This window comes from Salvelinus alpinus, chromosome 17, assembly GCF_045679555.1.
Source record: "Salvelinus alpinus chromosome 17, SLU_Salpinus.1, whole genome shotgun sequence".
Classification (NCBI taxonomy): Eukaryota; Metazoa; Chordata; class Actinopteri; order Salmoniformes; family Salmonidae; genus Salvelinus; species Salvelinus alpinus.
In genome coordinates, this window is record NC_092102.1 from 11,705,993 (window position 1) to 11,733,540 (window position 27,548).

A 27,548-nucleotide genomic window follows, 5' to 3' on the forward strand; every position below is an offset into this window, starting at 1 on the left:
GCCAGGGCAATAAATTGCAATGTCTGTACTGTGAGACGCCTAAGACAGCGCTACAGGGAGACAGGACATACAGCTGATTGTCCTTGCAGTGGCAGACCACGTGTAACAACACCTGCAGAGGATCGGTACATCCGAACATCACACCTGCGGGACAGGTACAGGATGGCAACAACAACTGCCCGAGTTACACTAGGAACGCACAATCCCTCCATCAGTGCTCAGACTGTCTGCAATAGGCTGAGAGAAGCAGGACTGAGTGCTTGTAGGCATGTTGTAAGGCAGGTCCTCACCAGACATCACCGGCAACAACGTCGCATATGGGCACAAACCCACTGTCGCTGGACAAGACAGGACTGGCATCTTGCTAGCTGTCACTCAAATTGCGAGGGGCTAAAGCTCATTGGCTAGAACTCGAATTGCTAGGGGGCTGGCCCACGTGGGGGAAAATGTAAGGTAAATGGGGCAGCAGAGCTTTGAGAAAAACAGTTGCTTTCAAATTAGGGATTTCGTGGCTAATTGAGGTAAGACAGTAATTATAGATTATGCATGTATGAACTGCACATTGACACATCCAGCCCAAAGTGGGAAGTTAAAAAAAATACTTAGTAGTTGCCAAAGTTCTGGAGAATGTCTTCAATCGACACACACGACTGATATGTGACATGCAGATGTTAAAAAGAAGACAATACCTTTCTTGTGTGCGCAGAGGGCTGCTGGTATGAACAGGAGTGGGTGGCCCAGAGCGGTCATAAGGCGTGGAACACGGGACATGGGCATCTTGATGCATCCTCTTGAAGGAACCCTGGGAGATGTGGTCTCTCCAACCCACATTCTCACTCATCCCTCTTCCATCTTATGGAAGACAGAGAAAAGAGGGAATTATTTTATGTGACACCGAACTGACAATTGACAAAGTATTTCCTACATTGGTTTAAATGTAATTTCATGAAATTATTTTCTAAAATGTTGTCAGTCGAGGTTGTCTCACCTGTCTGGCTGTCGGAGAGGTACTGCTGAGGGTGGGCTTCAGGGTGGTGGTCTGCTGGCCCTGTGGTGTGGCTGCAGGGGCCTGACAGGGTGGAGGGAGGGGGCAGAGGGGAGGTCGACTCAGACTGGTAGCCTGAGGCATAGCCCCTGCTTTCAGAGGGGGAAGGATGGTAGGGGGAGCAGGGGTAGGCCTGGTGGGGGGTCTGGTAGCCACTGCTGCTGCTGCTGTACTTCAGATCCAGGTGGGAGTGGGCGTGGGAGCGAGACGGCTCTGGGTACGCAGGGTGGCCTGACGGCAGGGGGTCAAAAGTGAAGGCAGGGAGCTCGTGTCCCTGGGGCCCATAGGAAGAAACTGTGGCCCTCCTGTGCCAATAGTCTGCCTCTCTCTCCCTCTCCCATTGGAGCTCTGCCTCCCTGTCCCAATGCAGTGACATCTCCCTGCCTCTTCTCAGTCCCACTGCCTCCCTCTCCCAGTGCATCTCTACCCCTCTGGGCAGCTCAGACTCCCTCCCCCTCCTCAGCCCTGCTTCACGATGCTGCAGCTCTGCCTCTCTGTCCCAGTGGAAGCTCTCTCCTCGCTCCAGCCGCAGGCCGCGGAAGGCTGAGTCCTCCCTCCTGATGAGGCAGTCCCGGCAGGGGCAGCCAGGGGGCGGCAGACCTTCCAGCAGCAGCATGTCGTGGTAGGGGCCGGAGGACTTGGTGTGGTGAGGGTGGTGATGGGTGTGTGAGGGAGGGTGATGGTACGGACCATAGTCATCACTTCTACAGAGCAGGCGCCCGGGAGGAAGGGTGTGGGGGTGAGGGGTCAGCTCCTGGGATGGATAGGGGCACAGAGAGGGGTGATGAGAGGGTCCCTCAGAGCAGGAGCGGTGCAGGTAGTGTGGCGGGCCCTGCTGGCGGTCCCACACCAGGTCAGGGGGAGGCAGGGCCTGATGAGGGTGAGGGTGGGGGCTGTAGTGCTGGCACAGGTCCATATGTGAGGGGACGGTGGCAGGGTTAGCCGAGGGCGGTGCCCCAGGATGACCATTGGTGCCCGGGGCTCTGTCCAGGCAGTAGCTGTTGGGCATGAGGTGGAGTCGGTCACAACCGGGCTTGGCACAGTGCTGGGAGCGGTAGCCCACCCGGCAGGAACAGGAGCGGCCCAACCTCAGGGTACCTGTACGCTCAGAGGGAGAGGACGAGTCCCCGTCATCCAGGATGGCAGTCTCCCTCTCCCTGTCCCGGTCGTCCCTCTCCCCCTCGATGCCCCCCAGCAGGCGCTCCAGCTCCTCCCTCTCGTGCCGAGTGGGGGGCGGGGGCCTTCTGGGCTCTTCTGGACGCTCTGGGTGGGCCGTAGAGTGGGAAGAGTGGCCGGAGTGGCTAGTGTGGCCGGAGTGATTGAGCGAGTCAGAGCTAGGGGAGAGGAGCTGGTTCTGACTCGGCCTCTCCTCACTGGTGCCTGCTGGACTCCCATTGGTGGAGGTCAGAGAGCCTGAACCTGGGCCTGAACGACGTTTCTTTATCTGGGCGTACAGACTGCCATCCACTGGACCCCTGGTGTGGGCTATGTCTGAGAGAGAGTAGAGATTTAACATACTGTACCTTCAGAGTACAGCATCGACAGTATAGCCATAAAGTAATTGCCCAGTGTTTCCATATTTCTATGAAATATGACCTATAATTATTTACAATATGAGTGAAATGGTTTTATTTCCAAATTGTTTAAATTAAGTATCTTAAAGATCAGCTGTGTTGGAATGGTGGGTGTACCCCAACAACAAAATGGTGTGGCCGTATCCCAGTCATAAAAAATATTCACACAAGTAGGCCGCTGATTGGCCAACTCATCCTCCTCAGGGATGTTCCTTGAGGAAATAGCAAGCATTTTTTAAACGGTCTGTTTGCATACAGATGTTCCATTATATTATACAGATACTCCATTGGCCGCTCTAACAATAAAAATAAACGTCTTAAAAAATGGAAGGCAGTCAGGAGGAGGCAATGTTAAGTTGGGACCATTCTAGCCAATGAGAGGGCAGATACATGTGTGTGACCAACCACAACACTCCTTGCTATCCGGGATCCTTGGTATGTCCCTACCCCTCATTGAAGTTGACGTTTAAAATGGTTAAGGTACCAGTTAAGGTCAGGGTTTAGGGATTGGGACGTCCCAAGCATCCTTCATAGCATCCTTCCTTAACAAGCACAACTCTGATATGAAGTAATTTTTTTATTAAAGTTGCCGGGATGTCACGTGCCCTACTTATATCAGTACACTCATAACTACCTAAGCATTACAAAACTTCTATTCAATCAAATAAACCTCACGTAGCAAATAAGCCATTAAATAATATTTTGACCAAATTTGACACTCATTGACCTTTCGCTCGGTGTGAAAAAAAAATGGTGGTGAAAGACAGATTTTGGGCCTAGTTATCCCTCTCTGGCTTGAGATACAAGTTTGAGGCAGGGTTTTTGAAGTGTATAGGACGAGTCAACAACATTATTTGGATATGAGTTAATCAAATATTAACTTTTGAAAGTGACATTTTCACTGGGCAGTTACTTTAAGCTGTATGATTGAGATAGAGCCCACCAGAAATTCAGGGAGGCTTTCTGTACCTTCTAGACTGTCCTGGTAGCGCTGGTTGAAGTTCTCATAGGAGTCCCAGCGCACCACAGGGTCAGCTGTGTTGTAGTCCACTGTGACAGCAGGGTCATTCCTCTGGTACTCACGCCCTGAGGGGATAGTGCATATGATTAGCCATATGATTAAGCACAAGCACATTAATACAAACTGCTATTGTGTTCACTGGTACTGTTACATTGTAAATTCTCCTGAAACGAGAGAGCTGAAGACGAGACACATAGTAAGAACAAACCTTTGATCTTCTCTGGTCCAGAGGAAAAGACAAACTCTACAGTTGCATCCGAGGGAAATCGTTCATCTGAGAAAAGAAATTACCACATCTATCAGGTGCGTTTTAATGTTTTCCTTTACAGTGGCTTGGTTGGTTCAATTGGGCTAATTACTTCCACATAATCCCCTGGTGCTTTTACAATACAGGCCACAACTTTTCAGCTGGAAGTAATTTAACAGAAAGTAAAAACAGGGGAATTAGGAAATTAGTGTGTTCATTATACAATTAAGTAATGAACCCTGAGGGATTCATTTTGACACATCGGTTCAATATAGTAATTTCCACTTCTCTTAACCACCACAATGAACCAACAAGTTTTATTGTTCCACACTGGCTTAACCGTTACTGCCAAGAAGGCCTTGTATTGATAATAAACCCTTTCCATACGTGTATCAAGAAGAGCCTTTCCCTGCCCTCTCCCCAGACCCTCCCGTTCCATACCAGTACAGGCCTCATCCAGCTCCCCCTTGCCGAACCACAGCTGTGCCCCGTGGATGGTGCAGGTGTGGAACTGCAGTCTGAACACTGTGTCCCTCTCTGCACTCTGGGCCCGTCTGTGGTAACACTTCACCTGCAAGGGGAGACAGAGATGTGGGAAGGGAGCAGAACAACAGATGAGATGGAGGAGAGGAGAATCAATCTACTTTCTGAACAGGCATTGGCAAGGCAGTGACTTAACTTGAGAAACAGTGGAATAATCTGTCAGACTGTCTGTCTGACTCAGACTTACCATGATGTCTCCCTTCAGCAGCAATGCAGGCTCAATGGTCACACACAGTCTTCGGCCCCCGGAACCCTGCAAGTCACTGTGGACAACACACAACATATGAATACAAACAGATAGGCGCACACAGACAAGGAAAAGTAAAGGCACATACTGTCCAGTATGTTAGAGCTATGGCTTTTCTGTCAGTTGTGTTGGTTAATAATACTGTAGGACATAAAGTGATGCAGACTCACTATATCCCTGAGGTGTAGACCAGCTGCATGGACTGGTAGATCTTCAGGAAGGGAAAGTAACCTGGGCAACGATAAAGAGAGGCGGTGTTCAGCGTTACACAGTGGAATGTGCTAACTGTCTCTCCCCCTGTCCTTTGTCATACAATTAAAGATAAACACGCCAGTGTGTGGGTGGAGGGTGAACTTGACCATGTGAAAACACTGCTGTCATTCACAGGGCCATATCGCAGAGCCTTGTGCAGAGACATGCACTCATAGACACACACACGCACACCACAGTATACTGTAAACATAGACTCAAAACCGACTCAGCTCCCTGAGGTTGGGGAATGAGTGGTCTTATCTGAGCATGTCAGTCAGGGTGAAAAAATGCGTAGTGCCCCTCGCATGGCCTCACCTCCTTCGCCCTGGAAGTTAGGGAGTGTGGGGATGAGGACCTGGTGGAGGAACAGTGGGTTGCTGTTCATCTTGATCGCCCCAGAGAGGAGCCCCCCAAAGTAGTAGATATACCTGAGAGGGGGGGGGGGGGGTTAGTAAGCCTACATCACTTAAGACAAAAAATAAAAAGATGGGGCTTGCTTGTTGGTTAGTGATACAGACAAAATGTCTGTAGATAGTCCTTACCTGTTTTGGGACGGTTGGAGGGAGGACGAGACTTTATCCTCACAGAACTTCCTCATGGCCAGTGTGCTAAGGGCCTGGTCTGCCCTGCTCAAACACAGAAACACAGAATGAAACAGACACACTGCACAAGAAGAATACATACTTCATAGAGAGAATTATATGACATTTACATAACATTCCCATTATGGGCTCTCTAAGAGCCAGAAGTACATGAATGCAGCAGGCTTGAGCCAAAGAACAAGCCAGTTTCCATTACTACAGCCTTAAACCATGCTCAGTGTGGAAACTGTGGCTTTGGATGCAGGACAGGACACTTACCCTGCAGAGATCTTGCTGTAGTGCATGTAGGCTGCAATAATCACTCCTGTCTTGCCCTTGTTGCCCTGGAAGAGGAAGATCCGTGCCATCAGGACATAAAGTACCAACTGTTTTTAGCCTAAGGCTTGAGGCATTAAACTGATTATTACTGTTGTAAAGATAAGGACTACCCTTATAAGAACATTCTGACCACCAACTTCACAGCGATTTCAACACTTCACAGTGAAAAGATACAAAGATGAGATTACATATTGCCCTTCAATATATCAAAGAGCCTCTGTAAAGTGAATGCAAGTCATCTGGGTAAACTCAGCATTCAGTTTTTTTGTGTTTTCTTTAAAAGCCCCTAAAACAACAAAACAGCCGTTTAAAACCCAGTCAAAAGCAGGCCGAACCCTGACCTTGCAGTGCAAGACTACCACATGCTGGGGGTCGGAGGTCAGCCAGGTCTCCATGGCCTTACACATGGCACAGATCTTGTCCAGGGGAGGGGCATGGAGGTCAGGCCAGCCGAAGTCATGAACCTGGATGTCATGGGAAAATAGTGAGGAAGATAGAAAAACTATGTTACTATAATAAGTCACAGAAAGTGGAACTGATACAGAATTGATACGGAAAATGAAAAAAATTTACACCTTTGGATTCATGCTGGTGATGTCATGACGTCGTTCAGAGAGATTGAAGAGCTGAAAGCAAAATTCATATTTGAGATGAATGATGTGTGTACTCAAGCTACACATATAAAAGCACATATTAGTATTTAGCATTTTATTAAGGTCCCCATTAGCTGCTGCCAAGGCATCCGCTACTCTTCATGGGGTCCAAACAGGAACAAAACAACACAACAACACTGTGTTGTGCCGTGAAGTGTTGTTTTATCTGAATTTACTGTTAGCTTGAGTTACCTGATGTGGAAGAGAGTTCTATGTAGTCATGGCTCTATGTAATACTGTGCGTTTCCCAGCCTCAGTTCTGGACTGTGAAGAGAACCCTGTTGGCATGTCTTGTGGGGTATGTATGGGTGTCTGAGCTGTGTTAGCTGTTTGAACAGACAGTTCGGTGCTTTCAACACGTCAATACCTCTCACGAAGACAAGAAGTGATGCAGTCAATCTCGCCTCTACTTTGAGCCAGGAGAGATTGACATGCATGTTCATGATATTAGCCCTCCGTGTACATTTAAGGGCCAGCTGTGCTGCTCTGTTCTGGGCCAACTGTAATTAGCCTATGTCCTTCTTTACAGCACTTGACCATATAACTGGGCAGTAGTCCAGGTATGATTAAACTAGGGCCTGTAGGACTTGTTTGGTTGATTGTGATGCCAAGAAAGCAAAGCAGCGCTTTATCACTGACAGACCTCTCCCCATCTTAGCAACCGTTGCATCAATATGTTTTGACCATGTCAGTTTACAGTATAGGGTTAAACCAAGCAGTTTAGTCTCCTCAACGTGTTCAATTGCCACATTTTTAATAACAGTATTTAGATGAGGTTTACGGTTTAGCGAGTGATTTGTCCCAAATACAATGCTTTTAGTTTTTGATATATTTAGGACTAACTTATTACCAGCCACTCATTCTAAAACTGACTGCAGCTCTTTGTTAAGCGTTGCAGTGATTTCACTTGCTGTGGTAGCTGATGTGTATAACGTTGAGTCATCAGCATGCATACAGTAGACACACGGGCTTTACTCAAGGCTAGAAAACAGTAAAGGACCAAGACAGCTGCCTTGAGGTATACCACACTCTACCTGGTTTAGGTTAGAAAGGATTCCATTAAAGAAAACCCTCTGTGTTCTATTAGACAGGTCCAAGATATGGCAGAGGATGTAAAGCCATAACACATACGTATTTTCAGCATCCGACTATGATTGATAATGTCAAAAGCTGCACTGAAGTCTAACACAATATTCTTATTATCAATTTGTTTCAACCAATCATCAGTCATTTATGTCAGTGCTGTACATGTTGAGTGCCCTTCCCTATAAGCATGCTGGAAGTCTGTTGTTAATTTGTTTACTGTGAAATAGCATTGTATCTGGGCAAACACCATTTTTTTTCGAAAGTTCACTAAGAGTCGGTAGCAGGCTGATTGGTCGGCTGTTTGAATCAGTAAAGGGTGCTTTGCTATTCTTGGGTAGTGGAATGACTTTTGCTTCCCTCCAGGCCTGAGGGCACACCATTTCCTGTAGGCTTAGATTGAAGAGATTGCAAATAGGAGTGGAGATATAGTACGCTACTATCCTCATTAATTTTCCATCCTCGTCAGTACCAGGTGGTTTGTCATTATTAATAGACAGCAATAATTTTTTCACCTTTTCCACACTCACTACAGAATTCAAAATGACATTGCTTGTCTTTCATTATTTGGTCAGTTATGCTTGGATATGAATGTTCAGAGTATTTCACATTCTCTGGTCATACGAGTAACATGAATTGGTGCATGAGTCTCTCGCTAGGAGAATATGTGTGTGATGTTAGACAAGGTCTCTGATGCTAAGAGAGAAATGTATTTTCTGGGTGACCTGAACATTGACTGGTTATCATCTAGTTGCCCTCTCAAGAAGAAGCTTCTTACTGTGACTAATGCCTGTAACATGAACCATGTTATCCCTCAGCCAACTAGTGTATTCCAATAGTGTTGGATCTGTGACATCCTCTTGTATTGGTCATATCTTCACTAATGCTGCAGTACTTTGCTCCAAAGCAATATCAGTTCCCATTGGCTGTAGTGATCATAAGATTGTGGCAATAACAAGGAAAGCCAAAGTACCAAAGGCAGAGCCTAAAGTTATTCATAAGAGATCATACAAAATGTTTTCTCGGAACGTTTTTCGAAGATGTTGGTCTGATGTGTATAAGGAGGTGAATCCAGACGCAGCACTTTGAGTTTTTGCACAATTATTCTTGCAAATTGTTGACAAACATTCACCTGTAAAGAAACTATCTGTGGAAATTTACTAAAATGCAATGTAAATGTAAAAAGGAAAGTTGTTTAAATTTCTATTTATTTTCGAAAAAGGCCCTAAATAATTTGTATCAGGACTGTTGAAAAGTATTTAGCATTTAGAAAATACATTGGACTGTAGTTTAGGCCAGTGAAATACAAATGACAAACACTAAAAAGTAACAGAAATACCGCCCATCTCTGTGTGTATTGAATATACAATATTGAAAGAGAAGAACTGCTGTTTTGAATTTGGTCAAGTTTGCATGGAAGAGGTGGAAAAACAATTGCCATCCATCAATAATGATCAGCCACCAGGTAAAATGACTATGTATGTTGATGATTGCACACTCTACACATCAGCACCTACAGCTAGTGAGCCCACTGAAACTCTTAGCAAGGAGTTACAGTCAGTGGCAGAATGGGTAATAAACTGGTCTGAAATACAGTGCATTCGGGAAGTAGTCAGTGCACTCATCTAGATACAATATCCCATAATGACAAAGTGAAAACAGGTTTATACATTTTAGCAAATGTATTTTAAAAAACAAACAGAAATACCTTATTTACATAAGCATTCAGACCCTTTGCTATGAGACTCAAAACTGAGCTCATGTGCATCCTGTTTCCATTGATCATCCTTGAGATGTTTCTACAACTTTATTGGAGTCCACCTCTGGTAAATTCAATTGATTGGACATGATTTGGAAAGGCACACATCTGTATATATGAGGTCCCACAGTTAAACAGTTCATGTCAGAGCAAAAACCAAGCCATGAGGTTGAAGGAATTGTACGCAAAGCTCAGAGACAGGATTTTGTCGAGGCACAGATCTGGGGAAGGGTACCAAAACATTTCTGCAGCATTGCAGGTCCCCAAGAACACAGTGGCCTCCATCATTCTTAAATGGAAGAAGTTTGGAAACACCAAGACTCTTTCTAGAGCTGGCCGCCCGGCCAAATTGAGCAATCGGAGGAGAAGTGCCACTCCTCAGTAAAAGCCACATGACAGCCCAATTGCCAAAAGGCACCTGAAGGACTCTCAGACCATGAGAAATAAAATAAAAATTCTCTGGTCTGATGAAACCACAATTGAACCCTTTGTCCTGAATGCCAAGCGGTCCCATGTGGTCCCATGGTGTTTATACTTGCGTACTATTGTTTGTACAGATGAATGTGGTACCTTCAGGCGTTTGGAAATTGCTCCCAAGGATGAACCAGACTTATGGAGGTCTACAATTTTTTCTGAGGTCTTGGCTGATTTCTTTTGATTTTCCATGATGTCAAGCAAAGAGGCACTGAGTTTGAAGGTAGGCCTTGAAATACATCCACAGGTACACCTCCAATTGACTCAAATGATGTCAATTAGCCTATCAGAAGCTTCTAAAGCCATGGCATAATTTTCAGGAATTTTCTAAGCTGTTTAAAGGCACAGTCAACTTAGTGTATGTAAACTTCTGACCTCCTGGAATTGTGATACAGTGAAATAATCTGTCTGTAAACAATTGTTGGAAAAATGACTTGTGTCATGCACAAAGTAGATGTCCTAACCGACTTGCCAGAACTATAGTTTGTTAACAAGAAATTTGTGGAGTGGTTGAAAAACAAGTTTTAATGACTCCAACCTAAGTGTATGTAAACTTATGACTTTACATTTGCAAAAATGTCTAACCTGTTTTTGCTTTGCCATTATGGGGTATTGTGTGTAGATTGATGAGTGATTTTTTAAAATTTTAATCCATTTTAGAATAAGGCTGTAAAGTAACAAAATGTAGAAAAAGTCAAGGGGTCTGAATACTTTCCGAATGCACTGTATTAACATTCTGATCATATATTATTTTTAAATGGTCTGAGAAGAACAACAATGGCAGGGCAATTCAAGAATAACCAATATGCAGTGATAATGTATTGAGCCTACTGCACAAACCTCATTGCTACAGTACTGTTTTTAATAGGTTAATGTTGCATAGGCATACGGCTTTTAAGTCATGTTTAAAAAATATTCTGCCTCCATTTTGATTCAGAAAGTGATCTCGGCTCAGAAAAGGTTTGTGACCACTTCTTTACAGGAATATGATTCTGAATACATAAAGCAACACCTCCCCCATTGGCATTCCTGTCTCTTTTATAGATGTTATAACCATGTATTTCTATCACTGTATCATCAAAGGAATTATCTAAGTGAGTTTCTGAGATAGCCAGTATATGAATGTTATCTGATGTCTGTAAGTTATCGATTTCATGAACCTTGTTTCTCAGGCTACGTATGTTCATGTGGGCTATTTTTAACCTTTTTCTGGGTTGCTTTTCTGGGTGGCTATGAAAGCACATATGAAAGCATCACGGAGTGTATGGCTACGTTCCAAAATCCATACCAGCCTACCACTTAATAATACATGCCCAACACAATCCTTCATTTGGAGTGGTATGATAGTAGCGTAGATATTTGAACCCAGCCCATGTCGACAGCGGCAGCATATAATGTACTCACCAGGAACTTGTCCTGGTGCTTGGACCTGAGCATGGCGGTCACCTCCTTGAGGTTGAGACGGTAGCGCTGCTCGTCCAGCAGAGGGGGGAAGAACACGGAGATAATCCTCTCGGTGATGTAGGTCAGGTCAAAGTCATAGTGGCCCTCCATGACTCTTTCCATCACACGGTCCACACTGAAACTCCTGACCAGAGGAAAAACGCAAGGGGTTATGAGGTGGTCTACAGATTGATGTCGTGTTACTCCATTGAGCTCTAAAACAGAAACACTGAAACCTTTCATTTGCAGCCTCCCTTACATTAACTCAGCGTTTCCCAAACTAGGGGTCGCGACCCCATGTGGTGTAGCCTGATTTGAAAATGGGGTCGAGAGAAAAATAGGAGGAAGTGTAGTTGGATAATGAGAGGAGGTGTAGAATAAAAAGAGGGAATGAAGGAGGAGTGATAAAAAGGGAGAGACTGGGAAAGAGAAGAAGAGAATGAAGAGGAGGAGATAGGAGTCAGTGTGAGATCCTCCTCTTAATCATCCAGTACCTCCTCCTTTTCATCATCCTCCTCTTCCTTCTTCTCCTCCTCCTCCAGAGAGAGACATGTTAAATAATGAATTTAATTAGGTTATCATACATAGGGAGCTGTGTTACCTGGGGAGGATGGTTCTCTGTTTGGTGTAAGTCAGAGACTTTGTGGAACCCTGAAGACAGAGAGAAATTCAATTAGAACCATTTCTCACACTCACGAGAAGAACAGCATGAACATTCATTTGTGGGAAGTGAGAAAAGTGTGTCTGGAAAAGTCTTCTCACCAGGTGTTGAACGTGTCGGGATGGAGCTGTCCCTCTGCGCTGCTGTAGGCAACAAGGGGAGATATATGGTGATTTAACAAACAGGCTTCCTTCCTGAAGGCCCACCTATACTACTTATTGTAGCAACCTGACTTCTAGACAACACTCTCATCCAAGAACAAACCAAGCCCACTCTACCAGCCAAGGAAAAGAGGGGCATCTGCCATTTTCCAACAGCACTGCAGATTTATGGATGGTTACAGCTTGTTGTTTATATCATAAAGTGAAGGAATGAAATACTATTTAAAGAATGAGAGACAGAGGGTCAACTTACCAGATCAGATGGAGCTGGGATGCATGCTGTGGTCACCTGAAACAGAACAACAGACCATTTTTCCAACGAGAAACATGATCGAACCAAAACAGACAGTCAAACATACACATTACACGTTCTGAGGCTATCCGCTTAGTCTCGCTTTCCGCCGTCAGTTTTTTTTCTTCTTGTATTTTTCTCCAGGAAAGAGGGAAGGGAGTGGTGAGGCTGGCGAGGCCGGGGAAGATGGGCCAGAGGAAATGCTCCCTCAGACAGACGGAGAGATAAAGAGAGAGAGAAAAACACATCTAAGCCAGATACGAGAGCCCTGTCATCCCATGAAGACATGATTACAGTAGAAATACCAGGACAAGGGGAGTATGGTATGCAAGTCCCAACCTTCTCTGGGGGCGCTTGGTGGGACGGTCTGAGAAAAACCAGAGGTTGCATAATTTATCTTGCTAACCCACTCCATCTTGGTGTCACTCACACAATGGCACAGTTGGTAGCCAGGGAGCATGTGCACATAATCATGTTGGTCATGTTCACACTGATTCATATAAACACAAAGCACTACAAAGTACAACTAATATGCTGGTTTAAAGCATTTATTAGAAACATTTGCTTTGACAACACTACAGCCTTTGCTGTCTCGTACGCATGCACACACACACACCCACACAATGTAATTTCCCATGTGCAATGGTCTGCAGATCGTGAACCCAGACCTATGTTCCGGAGCAAGTGGAAGGAAGCACTGCTAGATTTGAGGTAGGGTTGAGGACCACAGTCATGCTTACATAATGGCCAAGCACACTGCGGGCCAGAGTATGTCCTAGCATTTCCACTCCCCAACCCTGTTACGCCTGTTTGTTTGGCCACAGGAAAGGGCAAAGGCTTGTATAACTCATTGTGTACAGAGGGAAGTGACAGACCCCTTGGGTGGGAGTATGTTTGTGTTTGAGTGTGTGTGAGACAGATATAGCTAGTGTGCTTGTGTGCATTTCTAAGAAAATGTTTGGGCCTCAAACCTCTCCACCTCATACAGTAGGTGGCTATAGGCTAAGCAGGGTGATGTCAGCAGACAATGTGCTGTACTGAGACACATGACTACATCACAGAGCTTGTTTCTGATTGATTACAATAAAGTTCATGGAACCACCACTGCTTTATTCTGTCAAGCAGTGGAACAATTTGTCCCCATGACGGATAATACTTTTGTTCTTTAAGAATCATAGCAGATCTTATCTTGTGTCCTGACTGCCAGTTGGGCTTGTGAAACTGAGACCACATAACTATGAAAACAATAACAAGAACCACATTAAAAGGATGTATTAGGGTACTGCTGCTAACACAAGAACAACATGGCATTGCATTGTTTGCTGTTTGGGGTTTTAGGCTGGGTTTCTGTATAGCACGTTGTGACATCTGCTGATGTAAAAAGGGGTTTATAAATACATTTGATTGATTGATTGATGGCCAGGAGGTGAACCAGACAGCACACTGTCCACTGTCTTTCTGTCCAACTGTCTCTCTCCTCTGCCTCTAACCAATTCTCTCCGGCCACATCCTCTCTTTCCCTCGTTCTCTTCCAAACTGACTCTCTCTCCCTCTCTCTAACATTTTCTTTCTCCAATAATCCCTCTATCCAGCATTCTCCCTCCCTCCTCTCTTTTCCCCTCTCACTCCCTGTCAAACTTTCCCTCTCTCCAGCAGCATTCACCCTCTCTCTCTCTCTCCCGGCCTGCTGCCCTCCCCTCTCAGAGCGAGCGATGGGGCCTGCAGCAGGGGAGCATTACTCCAGAACAAACACACCAGATTCCATCTCCTGGGCCAACACTTACGCACGCGCTTCCTTCAAGTGCTCTCCCCCTCCCCTCTCCCTCACTCCCGCTCTCCCTCCATGTACCTCTCCCACTATATCACTCTCCAAACAGGCCCAGCTGGTAAGGCTCATGGTGCTAACCCCTCTCTGCCTCTTCTAGATGGGCCACTGGTCCAACCAATGTCCTTGATCCATTAAAGCCAGGGACCATGGCTAATGCACTCACTGTGAGTGCATCTCTTCAGTGCTATGCAAGACTAGCTATGGGAGAGATAACTGATGATGAGGTAGCATTACTGGTATGTTATACGTATGAGTACGTGAGTGTGTGTGTATAGGGGGAATCCTAGGGTGCATAAGAGAACAAAGGGGGTCTGCTTCATGTCCACTGACACCAGCAGGTGTTTCTGTAAGTGGAGTGGAGAACAGGGGAGGAGACAGGGAGGAGTAATGGGGATACGAACATCATGTAAACAATATCATTAGTGAGCAGAACTGGGGCCAATTGGACTTCATCAACTGTGATTCGGCCCCACCCCAATGATAATTAATTCAGCCTTTCTCTGTCAAGTCCGATTCGTGTTTTGTTCAAGAGTTGAGTCTCTCAACAGTCTCTTTTAATTCCATCACTAAACAGAGTTCGAAAACAGTTTTTGAAAACTGACAATGAGCATGCTAAGGCTGTATGTGTAACCATAGAAACTTCACTGGATTTGTACACTTTGTATCCGCCATAACTCTGTTGTAACCCTGTTCCACATTGAGTCACAAAACCTCATGACATATCAAAACAGACTGCGGTCTAATAGAGTGGTGATTGAAACTCACAACAATATTCTGGTTGTCTAATCACCAGCCCCAACCATCTGGTTCTTCTCAGCTTTCAATTAGCATAGGAGAAAATCACACACAGAAATGGCATTTCTATGACTTCACTGACATGGTATGCACATTCGTAAATATGATTAGGAACACCTCAGAACAGCCTCAATTCATCGGGAATGGTGTCGAATGCGTTCCACTGGGATGCTGGCCCATGTTGACTCCAATGTTTCCCACAGTTGTGTCAAGTTGGTTGGCTGTTGAGTGTGAAAAACAGCAGTGTTGCAGTTCCTGTCACACTCACTGGCATCTACTACCATACCCCGTTCAAAGGGACTTCCATTTTTTTGTCTTGCCCATTCAGCCTCTGAATGGCACACATACACAATCCATGTCTCAATTGTCTCAAAGCATAAAAATCCTCCTTTAACCTGTCTCCTTCCCTTCATCTACATTGATTGAAGTGGATTTAACAAGTGACATCTATAAAGGATCATACCGTTCACCTGGATTTACCTGTCTAGTCTATGTCATGGAAAGAGCACACTCAGTGTATTTGTCCTTTGTCTTACTGTAACCAATTGTTGTCTTGACATAGCATTTGTCCAAGACAATTATATTTGATGCTTATTAGCCAACTGCTCCCCCTGTGGGACAGCCAATCAGAGGGCAATGATGAAAGGGAAGCCAATCAGAATTGAAAGCTGATGTCAGATGGCCTTGTGCTTTCATCACAAGGGTGTTTTCAGAGGGCTGGTGATGTCATAGTGCCCAACAGGCATGAGGCTGGTTAGTGTCCCTCGGGCAGCTGTCCATTCTCATAGACCCTCCTGATATAGAAGATAGTGGGGTGTGACTAAGGTCAAAGGTTCAAGTCCCAGTGGAGGTACCTGACTGTATATCTCTGAGCTAGGTTTCATTATTCAAACACCCCATCCCCAACCCCCGTTCAATCATTTTTACTACGCTGTCATGAGGAGTCTGAAGCAGACATTTACATTTACATTTAAGTCATTTAGCAGACGCTCTTATCCAGAGCGACTTACAAATTGGTGCATTCACCTTATGATATCCAGTGGAACAACCACTTTACAATAGTGCATCTAACTCTTTTAAGGGGGGGGGGGGGGGGGTTAGAAGGATTACTTTATCCTATCCTAGGTATTCCTTAAAGAGGTGGGGTTTCAGGTGTCTCCGGAAGGTGGTGATTGACTCCGCTGACCTGGCGTCGTGAGGGAGTTTGTTCCACCATTGGGGTGCCAGAGCAGCGAACAGTTTTGACTGGGCTGAGCGGGAACTGTACTTCCTCAGAGGTAGGGAGGCGAGCAGGCCAGAGGTGGATGAACGCAGTGCCCTTGTTTGGGTGTAGGGCCTGATCAGAGCCTGAAGGTACGGAGGTGCCGTTCCCCTCACAGCTCCGTAGGCAAGCACCATGGTCTTGTAGCGGATGCGAGCTTCAACTGGAAGCCAGTGGAGAGAGCGGAGGAGCGGGGTGACGTGAGAGAACTTGGGAAAGTTGAACACCAGACGGGCTGCGGCGTTCTGGATGAGTTGTAGGGGTTTAATGGCACAGGCAGGGAGCCCAGCCAACAGCGAGTTGCAGTAATCCAGACGGGAGATGACAAGTGCCTGGATTAGGACCTGCGCCGCTTCCTGCGTGAGGCAGGGTCGTACTCTGCGAATGTTGTAGAGCATGAACCTACAGGAACGGGTCACCGCCTTGATGTTAGTTGAGAATGACAGGGTGTTGTCCAGGATCACGCCAAGGTTCTTAGCACTCTGGGAGGAGGACACAATGGAGTTGTCAACCGTGATGGCGAGATCATGGAACGGGCAGTCCTTCCCCGGGAGGAAGAGCAGCTCCGTCTTGCCGAGGTTCAGCTTGAGGTGGTGATCCGTCATCCACACTGATATGTCTGCCAGACATGCAGAGATGCGATTCACCACCTGGTTATCAGAGGGGGGAAAGGAGAAGATTAATTGTGTGTCGTCTGCATAGCAATGATAGGAGAGACCATGTGAGGATATGACAGAGCCAAGTGACTTGGTGTATAGCGAGAATAGGAGAGGGCCTAGAACAGAGCCCTGGGGGACACCAGTGGTGAGAGCACGTGGTGCGGAGACAGATTCTCGCCACGCCACCTGGTAGGAGCGACCTGTCAGGTAGGACGCAATCCAAGCGTGGACCTTGCCGGAGATGCCCAGCTCGGAGAGGGTGGAGAGGAGGATCTGATGGTTCACAGTATCAAAGGCAGCCGATAGGTCTAGAAGGATGAGAGCAGAGGAGAGAGAGTTAGCTTTAGCAGTGCGGAGCGCCTCCGTGACACAGAGAAGAGCAGTCTCAGTTGAATGACTAGTCTTGAAACCTGACTGATTTGGATCAAGAAGGTCATTCTGAGAGAGATAGCAGGAGAGCTGGCCAAGGACGGCACGTTCAAGAGTTTTGGAGAGAAAAGAAAGAAGGGATACTGGTCTGTAGTTATTGACATCGGAGGGATCGAGTGTAGGTTTTTTCAGAAGGGGTGCAACTCTCGCTCTCTTGAAGACGGAAGGGACGTAGCCAGCGGTCAAGGATGAGTTGATGAGCGAGGTGAGGTAAGGGAGAAGGTCTCCGGAAATGGTCTGGAGAAGAGAGGAGGGGATAGGGTCAAGCGGGCAGGTTGTTGGGCGGCCGGCCGTCACAAGACGCGAGATTTCATCTGGAGAGAGAGGGGAGAAAGAGGTCAAAGCACAGGGTAGGGCAGTGTGAGCAGAACCAGCGGTGTCGTTTGACTTAGCAAACGAGGATCGGATGTCGTCGACCTTCTTTTCAAAATGGTTGACGAAGTCATCCGCAGAGAGGGAGGAGGGGGGAGGAGGGGGAGGAGGATTCAGGAGGGAGGAGAAGGTGGCAAAGAGCTTCCTAGGGTTAGAGGCAGATGCTTGGAATTTAGAGTGGTAGAAATTGGCTTTAGCAGCAGAGACAGAAGAGGAGAATGTAGAGAGGAGGGAGTGAAAGGATGCCAGGTCCGCAGGGAGGCGAGTTTTCCTCCATTTCCGCTCGGCTGCCCGGAGCCCTGTTCTGTGAGCTCGCAATGAGTCGTCGAGCCACGGAGCAGGAGGGGAGGACCGAGCCGGCCTGGAGGATAGGGGACATAGAGAGTCAAAGGATGCAGAAAGGGAGGAGAGGAGGGTTGAGGAGGCAGAATCAGGAGATAGGTTGGAGAAGGTTTGAGCAGAGGGAAGAGATGATAGGATGGAAGAGGAGAGAGTAGCGGGGGAGAGAGAGCGAAGGTTGGGACGGCGCGATACCATCCGAGTAGGGGCAGTGTGGGAAGTGTTGGATGAGAGCGAGAGGGAAAAGGATACAAGGTAGTGGTCGGAGACTTGGAGGGGAGTTGCAATGAGATTAGTGGAAGAACAGCATCTAGTAAAGATGAGGTCAAGCGTATTGCCTGCCTTGTGAGTAGGGGGGGAAGGTGAGAGGGTGAGGTCAAAAGAGGAGAGGAGTGGAAAGAAGGAGGCAGAGAGGAATGAGTCAAAGGTAGACGTGGGGAGGTTAAAGTCACCCAGAACTGTGAGAGGTGAGCCATCCTCAGGAAAGGAACTTATCAGGGCGTCAAGCTCATTGATGAACTCTCCAAGGGAACCTGGAGGGCGATAAATGATAAGGATGTTAAGCTTGAAAGGGCTGGTAACTGTGACAGCATGGAATTCAAAGGAGGCGATAGACAGATGGGTCAGGGGAGAAAGAGAAAATGTCCACTTGGGAGAGATGAGGATCCCAGTGCCACCACCCCGCTGACCAGAAGCTCTCGGGGTGTGCGAGAACACGTGGGCAGACGAGGAGAGAGCAGTAGGAGTAGCAGTGTTATCATTGGTAATCCATGTTTCCGTCAGTGCCAAGAAGTCGAGGGACTGGAGGGAAGCATAGGCTGAGATGAACTCTGCCTTGTTGGCCGCAGATCGGCAGTTCCAGAGGCTGCCTGAGACCTGGAACTCCACGTGGGTCGTGCGCGCTGGTACCACCAGGTTAGAGTAGCAGCGGCCACGCGGTGTGAAGCGTTTGTATGGTCTGTGCAGAGAGGAGAGAACAGGGATAGACAGACACATAGTTGACAGGCTACAGAAGAGGCTACGCTAATGCAAAGGAGATTGGAATGACAAGTGGACTACACGTCTCGAATGTTCAGAAAGTTAAGCTTACGTTGCAAAAAATCTTATTGACTAAAATGATATAGTACTGCTGGCTGGTGAAATAGGCTAGCTAGCAGTGGCTGCGTTGTTGACTTTGTTTGAAAGTGTAGCTGGCTAGGTAACCTCGACAATTACTCTAGACTACACAATTATCTTGGATACAAAGACAGCTATGTAGCCAGCTAAGATCAAACAAATCAAACTGTTGTACTGTAATGAAATGAAATGTAATACTACCTGTGGAGCGAAGCGGAATGCAACTACTCGCTCCAACCCGGAAGTGCGTATCGTAGAGGGAGAGGCAATAGAAGTGTTGTTTCTTGTATTATTGTCTTTTGTGTCTTTAGAGGACTGCTTCACCTTAATGTCCCCTTTCCCTTTTCTTCTTCAGACCTAATGCCCCTTAATCATTGCAAGGTGTGCTGTCTCTGAGAGTCCCTGAAAGTGAATCATGCGAGAAAACGAGCTAACGTTGGGGGCCTCGAATGCCAGGACAGAGATAAACTGCTGTAGGGAATGATCTCTTTATCCATCTGGCTTAAACTCTGTCCATTATATTTGTCTCCCTCTCTATCTCTTTCTTCCTCTCTCTTCCCGTCTCTCTCTCTCTTTCCTTCCCTTTCTCGTTCTCTCTTCCTCGCTCTCTTACTTCGTCTCTTTCTCCCTCTTGACGTTTTCCTTCATTTTCCCCCCTCTTTTCTCATCTCTCTTTCTCTCCATCTCTCTGTATCTCCCTCCCCCATATCACTCTCTCTATCTCTCTCTCGCTCTCTCCATCTCTCTCACCAAACAGCTGAGGGTGGGTACAGAACAGAACAGAACAGATAGGACAGAGGTCACATGTGTCCCTTTTGGTATCTGTAATTACTGTGTGGGACTCCCAGTCATAGAGCCAGAGTCAACAGTGACCACAACAACCCCCCCCCGCCTCCTCCAAGTGCAAGAAGTATTCAAAGAGCAATGCTGGACAAAAATAAACAGTGGTAAATAAACAGAATCGAAAAAATCAGCAATGCGAGATTGTGAGAGATCAACACTGGAAAAATCCCCTGTGAACAAACCAACATGAGCCATTTTTATATTGTGTCTAAATAGTTTCCTCTTCCTCCCTGTTCCCTCTGTTGTTTATTAAAATGGGTTCGTCCTGACCATTCTAGCTAGAGCTAGTCTCTTTTGCTGTCCCACTAATATTGCTGAAATCTGAACAGATACATTCCTCAGATGGCGATGCCTCTTTCTCTTCCTCGAGTTCTAAGAGAAATGTTTTGTGGTAAGGAGTCATTGCCCCATGTACACAGCAACAAACTGACTGCCATGACTCATTATACAATGTATAGTCAGTTCAATGCATGTATGTATCTACAAATGGCAATAACCTGGATGTAATGACTACTGAATACGGCACCAGACACATTACCATGGTCTGCCCTGTAGTGGAGAAAGTGGAAAGACATTCTTGGGATGATAGGGAGACTATGCAGCCTTCAGCGTTGTGCAGTCAGAACAGAGCAAAACAGTGGCCAATTAGCCTGGCTTATTTCCCCCTCTACCAAAGGTCGTCTGGCAGAGTCCCAGACCTGCTAAGTCAGCTGTCACGCTTATGGTTTTAACGCTGATCAGCATCACACTGACTCACTCACAAGTCTGCCCACATTCACAACAAGCCACGCTATCTACCTCGGCAATTACCATGACTCTGTGACGGGGTGGTGACTCAGAGTCCCTAACGATGATGATGAGACACATTCATTCTATTTCTATTGTACACTTCCTGTAGGACATTTCTATATAAACTAATTTAGAGATAAATATATAACAACTGGATTTTAAGATTATTATTTACCAGTGACACATCCCTATTTTTCTGTTATTCTGAGCTTGGGTCTGACAGGAAATAGAAGATGAGCAGAGAGGATGCTAGGTCAGCTCTGTGTTGTTGACAGGGTTAGAAAAACAGTAGAGGTTAACCGGATCTACAGGCCTTCCTCTTACAGTTGTCTGCTGTCCCTCCACCACTTCCTATCTACAGTACTGTACCCCTCCCCCCCACACCTTCAACTGATTTCCCGTAAATTACAACCAATATCCAGCTGGGCGTTACTATTCCTCCCGAAATAGCGGAAATGTCTCTTCCTGCCTTATTGGGTAGCTCATCATGGGCAACATTCCCTGACCCTTAATCCTGGACCCCCTCCCCTATCCCTGGTCTCCCTTCGCTCCCTGTGGACCACATGTTCCACTCCAGCTCACAGATAAGTAGGAACTGTTCTCTCTACAGAGAACAAGCATAAATAAAACACTGTTTTGGCATATTGATGTATTCTTGACGTGGGATCGCTCATGAAAGACAAGAGGTGAGCCAGCTGTAGGTTGTTGACGTCGTGGTTGGATGACTAACCACAACTCCACAAGACAAGTACAAGAGTAGAAGCCATAGGGAGAAGCACACAGACAATTCTTTTTTCTGGTCCCCCTCTTTTCCAGGAAATGCTTTATTCTGGGAAGAGGAGACCAGGGTTTTTTCCCAAGGGAGCATTGACAGTAACTTACGGGACAGTTTGTCACCAGGCTCATGGCAACACTTGTCTGTAAAAGGTTGTAAATTCAGTCATAATGAGAGCACAATGGTTCACAGATGGCTAGTGAATTAGGATGTCTCCAGATGCATGGTAGAAACTACGTGACTTAAACTCTTAAATGAGGAACTGAGTTGTTACATACCCTACTCAGACATTTAGGGTTAATGTGAAGATCAGCCAAAGGTCTTGTTCAGAGGTGGAAGTAACAAATTACAAATACTCTTGTTACTGTAATTGAGTTGCTTTCCAAGTAGTTACTTTTTTGGGGTATTTTTCAATGTCAGTAACTGTACTTTTACTTACACTGTAAGTATGTTTTGAAGTATTGTACTCTGCTACCTTTCTAAAACCATCTGTTACAGAGCACAATTTTGTAGGCTATACGTAATAGTAGATCATAATGGCATGGAAGGTTTGCGGAGCCATAAAACTGCTCATGTTGTTTAGTCAGTGACCAATCAAATCAAATTTCACGCATCACGCCAAAACAGGCCAATCAAATCAAATCAAACGTTATTTGTCAGATGTGCCGACTACAACAAGTGTAGACCTTACCGTGAAATGCTTACTTACAAGCCCTTAACCAACAGTGCAGTTCAAGAACGAGTTAAAAAAATATTTACCAAATAAACTAATGTAAACAATAATAAAAGTAACACAATAAAATAACAATAACGAGACTATATACAGGGGGTACCGGTACCGAGTCAATGTGCAGGGGTACAAGTTAGTCGAGGTAATTTGTACATGGAGGTAGGGGTGAAGTGACTATGCATAGATAATAAACAGTGAGGAACAGCAGTGTACAAAACAAATGGAGGGGGGGGGTCAATGTAAATAGTGCGATGGCCATTTGATTAATTGTTCAGCAGTCTAATGGCTTGGAGGTAGAAGCTGTTGAGGAGCCTTTTGGTCCTAGACTTGGTGCTCCGGTACCGCTTGCCGCTTGCCGGCCCAGGGGGCACTCTGTTCACAACGTTGACATCAGCAAACCGCTCACCCACACGACGCCATACATGCTGTCTGCCATCTGCCTGGTACAGTTGAAACCGGGATTCATCTGTGAAGAGCACACTTCTCCAGCGTGCCAGTGGCCATCAAAAATGAGCATTTACCACCTGAAGTTGGCTACGATGGCGAACTGCAGTCAAGTCAAGACCCTGGTGAGGGCAACGAGCACACATAAGAGCTGCACTGAAACTTTTTCTGACAGTTTGTGCAGAAATTCTTTGGTTGTGCAAATGTACAATTTCATCAGCTGTCCAGTCCGGGTGGCTGGTCTCAGACGATCCCGCAGGTGAAGAAGTCGGATGTGGAGGTCCTGGGCTGGCGTGGTTACACGTGGTCTGCGGTTGTGAGGCCGGTTGCCAAATTGGTCTGAGGTTGTGAGATCTTTACTATAACTGGGGCTTAAACTTTACATTCAAAACACCTTTATGAAGCCATTCATGACACCTTAATGAGTGTTTAAGTCAAGTGTTTAAGCCTAAAATGTATTATATTAACCTTCATGATTGATGTATTCTTTCAGCATCAGTGTCTCTCACAAGTAATGTTTTGTCTACACATCATTATAATTTTATTGAGTGTGTATGTGAAGTGAGAGAGAACATCAGATGGGTTTGTTCACATTCATTTGTATAAAACCAATCTCTGTGTGTTTCATGAGGTCATGTGACATTCATTTTGCATACATAGATGGAATATTTTTGTCCAATGGGAACCTCCATCAAAGATGACGGTCTACAATAACCTCACCTCAGCACGCGAAAACAAGCGGACCAAGGAACCATCAAACAAGCAAAGATATCTGCCATGATAACATATAAATGTATGTCATTTATTTCTAAAACAGTTATTGTCCATGAACTATGACTATTCTAACAGGTGTTAAAATGTGCTTATGTCTTACAGGCTGAGCCCTACAGAAATAGCCTTCTTGACCGTGATGAGGCCTGTGGTGACGGCAGGTGGCAGCTTTGAACATCTTATAGTCAGAGACCAACAGACATATGGGATGGCTGCTGCCGGTGATCTGATGCTTCCAGCCTCTTATGATGCTTCCAACCTCTTAAGTTTTGTAGCAACAATCAAAACTTAAGAGGCTGGAAGCGTCGTGCAAGATGTCCCTGCCACTCATGAGAGGGTCTCTGAAAGCGCTTTGGAGGAACGAAGGAAGATCCCTAACTTATTGCTGCTGCAATCCTTCTGCCAAAGTTAAACATCTCTTGGACTGGCAAAGCAGATGTCATCGAAGCAGGTAAGATTTCCTCACTCTAATATTTGTCACATTATTTGTTAACCTTAAACGTGTTCCTATGGTGATAAGATACACACGGAGTATACCAAACATTAGGAACACCTTCCTAATATTGAGTTGCACCCCCCTTTTGCCCTCAGAAAAGCCTCAATTCGTCAGGGCATGGACTCTACAGGGTGTCGAAAGCGTTCCACAAGGATGGTGGCCCATTTTGACTCCAATGCTTCAAACAGTTGTGTCAAGTTGGCTGGATGTCCATTGGGTGGTGGACCATTCTTGATACACACAGGAAACTGTTGAGCGAGAAAAACCCAGCAGCGTTGCAGTTCTTGACACAAACCGGTGCACCTGGCACCTACTACCATACCCTGTTCAAAGGCACTTCAATCTTTTGTCTTGCCCAGTTACCCTCTGAATGGCACACATACACAATCCGTCTCAATTGTCTCAAGTCTTAAAAATCATTCTTTAACCTATCTCCCCTTCATCTACACTGATTGAAGTGGATTTAACAAGTGACATCAATAAGGGATCATTGTTTTCACCTGGATTCAAATGGTCAGTCTATGTTAATGGTTCCCAAACTTTTTATAGTCCCGTACCCCTTCAACATTCAACCTCCAGCTGTGTACCCCCTCTAGCACCATGGTCAGCGCACTCTCAAATGTTGTTTTTTTGCCATCATTGTAACACACTATACGATACATTTATTCAACATAAGAATGAGTGTGAGTTTTTGTCACAACCCGGCTCGTGGGAATTGACAAAGAGCTCTTATAGGACGAGGGCACAAATAATAATAATAATAATAAATAATTTTGCTCTTTATTTAACCATCTTACATATAAAACCGTATTGTTCATCGGAAATTGTGAATAACTCACAACAGGTTAATTAATGAGAAGGGTGTGCTTGAAAGGATGCTCATAACTCTTCAATGTTGGGTTGTATTGGAAAGAGTCTCAGTCTTAAGTCATTACCCACACACAGTCTGTGCCTGTATTTAGTTTTCATGCTAGTGAGGGCCGAGAATCTACTCTCACATAGGTACGTGGTTGCAAAGGGCATCAGTGTCTTAACAGCGCGATTTGCCAAGGCAAGATACTCTGGGCGCAAATTTTCACAGAACCGCTTGTTGCAATTTCGATGAGGCTCTCTTGTTCAGATATCGGTAAGTGGAGGCAGGGCATGAAAGGGATAACGAATCCAGTTGTTTGTGTCATCCGTTTCGGGAAAGTACCTGCGTAATTGTGCACCAGACTCACTCAGGTGCTTCGCTATATCACATTTGACATTGTCTGTAAGCTTCATTTGCACACAAAAAATCATACAAAGATGGAAAGACCTGTGTGTTGTCCTTGTTAATGCAGACAGAGAAGAGCTCCAACTTCTTAATCATAGCCTCAATTTTGTCCCGCACATTGAATATAGTTGCGCAGAGTCCCTGTAATCCTAGATTCAGGCGAGAAAAAACATCACTCAGATAGGCCAGTCGTGTGAGAAACTCGTCTGCAAGCGGTCAGACAAGTGATAATACAGATCTGGGCCCGTATCCACAAAGCCTCTCAGAGTAGGAGTGCTGATCTAGGATCAGTTTGACATTTTAGATCATAATGAAGAAGAGTACAAATGTAGGATCTTAATTTGATCACTCATCTGTTGCTGAGAATTTTCCTGCACGGCAGGAAATGCAAACTTGTAGTGCATTCAAGGTTTAAAAAGGCTTCGAAAGTTTGTAATTTCCACTCTAAAATGTCAAACTTGATTTGCACTAACGAAAAATGTATCAACACCTCAAACTATTTCCATTAATTATAATACCCATAATAATTCACATTTCCTCTTGCTGCAGGATTGTTTTCCTGCTGTAGCAAACTGGCTTAATTTAAGATCGTACATCTGTATATGCACAGGTTGGGACCCGCTATGTGGAAACGGGCCCTGGCCTGACACTGACCTGACCATCTGTCGATCTCTCGCTCTCTCTTTCATTCTCAATGACTGTGATAAAGCTCAGGTTATTACACTAGCATAACACAGAGGCTGGTCTTTTTATTGAAATCAGACAGATTTTCGTGGACAATAACTTATAAAACCCTCAGGGCCAGACGGATGTTGTACCATGTGTATTTGGGGTTTGTGTTTGCTCTTCTGTATGTGGTTTCAATAAAACCCCAGGCAGCTTCCTTCGATCTGAGCTTCCTGAATCCCAAGCTTTCATGGGCGAGCCCCTTTAGCCCTCAGCGCTGGCTCATAACGCCAGATAACAGTTGAGATGGCCATGCCCCCGGAGGCTGGCCTGGCCTCTCCCTTCCTGGGCAGGACCGATGGCTATCGCTGCCTGGGCACCGACCACCCCCAGTCAACAGGACAGCCTTAGCTATCATCTCCAAACCCAAACACATCCAGGCCACAAACACAACAATGTGGAAATAATATCCCTCTGACAAAAGTCATTAATTTGAGGAAACGCAGCCAGACCTTTACAATCCACAGGACAAGAGTGGCCTACATACTATTCCAGGTCTACTGCAGACGAGTTTGTGCCCATTCCTAGATAGAAATCATCAAATATGAAAATGATATTGAAAAAACAACTGGCTATGGACTTTTATTGATTTGCTACTTTCCAAACCCACCCCCACTTATCTTCTAATGCTCTCTCGTCAGATGGAAAAGATGCTACGAAGATTGGAAGGCAATCTCTGCCACATGCTTTCTTCCATAATGCATGGCGCCCGCCGCCGCAGTCTGCCAAGTCTCTCCCTGCCCCAGGCCAAAGTTGGCATTCACTCCTCCATCAATGACCCTTTCACATGGAGCAACGTGGGGCTTGGGTGCGGCCGGTCCCCGTTCTGGGAATGGAACAGTGAAGCCTTCACATCAGTGGAAAGAAACTGTAGCCTTCCTTAACCCGCTGCAGCTCAACTCAGAGGTGGCATCTAGCTCATAGGGTAGGGACAGGGAGGACAATTCCAGAGTTGGGCAAGTTACGCAGGAGTGAATCAGTTTGGAGTCTTACCTTTGCCTCGCATTTCTTGTGAGTGGCTGTTTTACACACTGGAACGAGAAGGATGAGAATGGAACAAAGGGAGACAGAGAATGGAGCAATTAGTCAGCTTCCATCATCCAGGTTAATTTTGTGTATTTCATGTAGCATTGTTAAAAACAGGATCTAACTAAGCTGAGCTCCCTAGACAACAATCAGCTTACAGTCAGGAGTTTGTTGGCTCTGAGAGAGACAGCTAGCTAGAGCTGACAGGAGTGCCAGCTGAACAGAATCCTCCATGGAGGAGGGTGGCGAGAGAAGGAGAGAGAGAGAGAAAGCGGGAGAGAGAGACACTCACCTCGACAGAAGGACCCTGTGCTGTCCACACTCTGACGACACACGCCACACTGACGCCTCTTCCTGAAGGTCTTCTCCTTGAAGACATGGGGCTCTTCCTTGCCCGTCTGTCAACACACAGGTACACACACAGTCACAAACTCAGTACTTCGGGAGTAGCACACACACTAGCAGGTTGTTGGCGTGTTTGAGTGAAAGGAGTTTTGCAGTCAGGTTTTGCTTTCC

The 27,548-nt window shown here is 45.8% G+C and overlaps 1 protein-coding gene and 1 long non-coding RNA gene across 4 annotated transcripts in view; one reads left to right on the top strand and one right to left on the bottom strand.

The window, feature by feature from the left end:
* The window catches only part of LOC139542122 (uncharacterized), a 30,100-nt gene extending 2,769 nt beyond the window's left edge, over nucleotides 1–27,331 (top strand). Inside the window, exons 2-3 of the long non-coding RNA XR_011668469.1 lie at nucleotides 23,632–23,977; nucleotides 24,118–27,331. This is a non-coding gene — a long non-coding RNA (uncharacterized lncRNA). The remainder of the gene's footprint in view (nucleotides 1–23,631; nucleotides 23,978–24,117) is intronic.
* LOC139542119 (tensin-2-like) overlaps nucleotides 1–27,548 on the bottom strand; it is a 49,573-nt gene that overhangs the window by 12,015 nt on the left and 10,010 nt on the right. For all 3 annotated transcript variants that reach the window (XM_071347178.1, XM_071347177.1, XM_071347179.1), the window contains exons 2-19: nucleotides 27,325–27,430; nucleotides 27,000–27,037; nucleotides 12,337–12,372; nucleotides 12,024–12,065; nucleotides 11,863–11,912; nucleotides 11,223–11,406; nucleotides 6,425–6,475; nucleotides 6,191–6,313; nucleotides 5,790–5,854; nucleotides 5,472–5,555; nucleotides 5,245–5,357; nucleotides 4,848–4,908; nucleotides 4,618–4,693; nucleotides 4,329–4,458; nucleotides 3,849–3,914; nucleotides 3,589–3,705; nucleotides 989–2,536; nucleotides 690–852 (exon numbers count right to left, since the gene is read on the bottom strand). In XM_071347178.1, coding sequence (XP_071203279.1) covers nucleotides 690–852; nucleotides 989–2,536; nucleotides 3,589–3,705; nucleotides 3,849–3,914; nucleotides 4,329–4,458; nucleotides 4,618–4,693; nucleotides 4,848–4,908; nucleotides 5,245–5,357; nucleotides 5,472–5,555; nucleotides 5,790–5,854; nucleotides 6,191–6,313; nucleotides 6,425–6,475; nucleotides 11,223–11,406; nucleotides 11,863–11,912; nucleotides 12,024–12,065; nucleotides 12,337–12,372; nucleotides 27,000–27,037; nucleotides 27,325–27,430 — 3,053 coding nt within the window. The remainder of the gene's footprint in view (nucleotides 1–689; nucleotides 853–988; nucleotides 2,537–3,588; nucleotides 3,706–3,848; nucleotides 3,915–4,328; nucleotides 4,459–4,617; nucleotides 4,694–4,847; nucleotides 4,909–5,244; nucleotides 5,358–5,471; nucleotides 5,556–5,789; nucleotides 5,855–6,190; nucleotides 6,314–6,424; nucleotides 6,476–11,222; nucleotides 11,407–11,862; nucleotides 11,913–12,023; nucleotides 12,066–12,336; nucleotides 12,373–26,999; nucleotides 27,038–27,324; nucleotides 27,431–27,548) is intronic.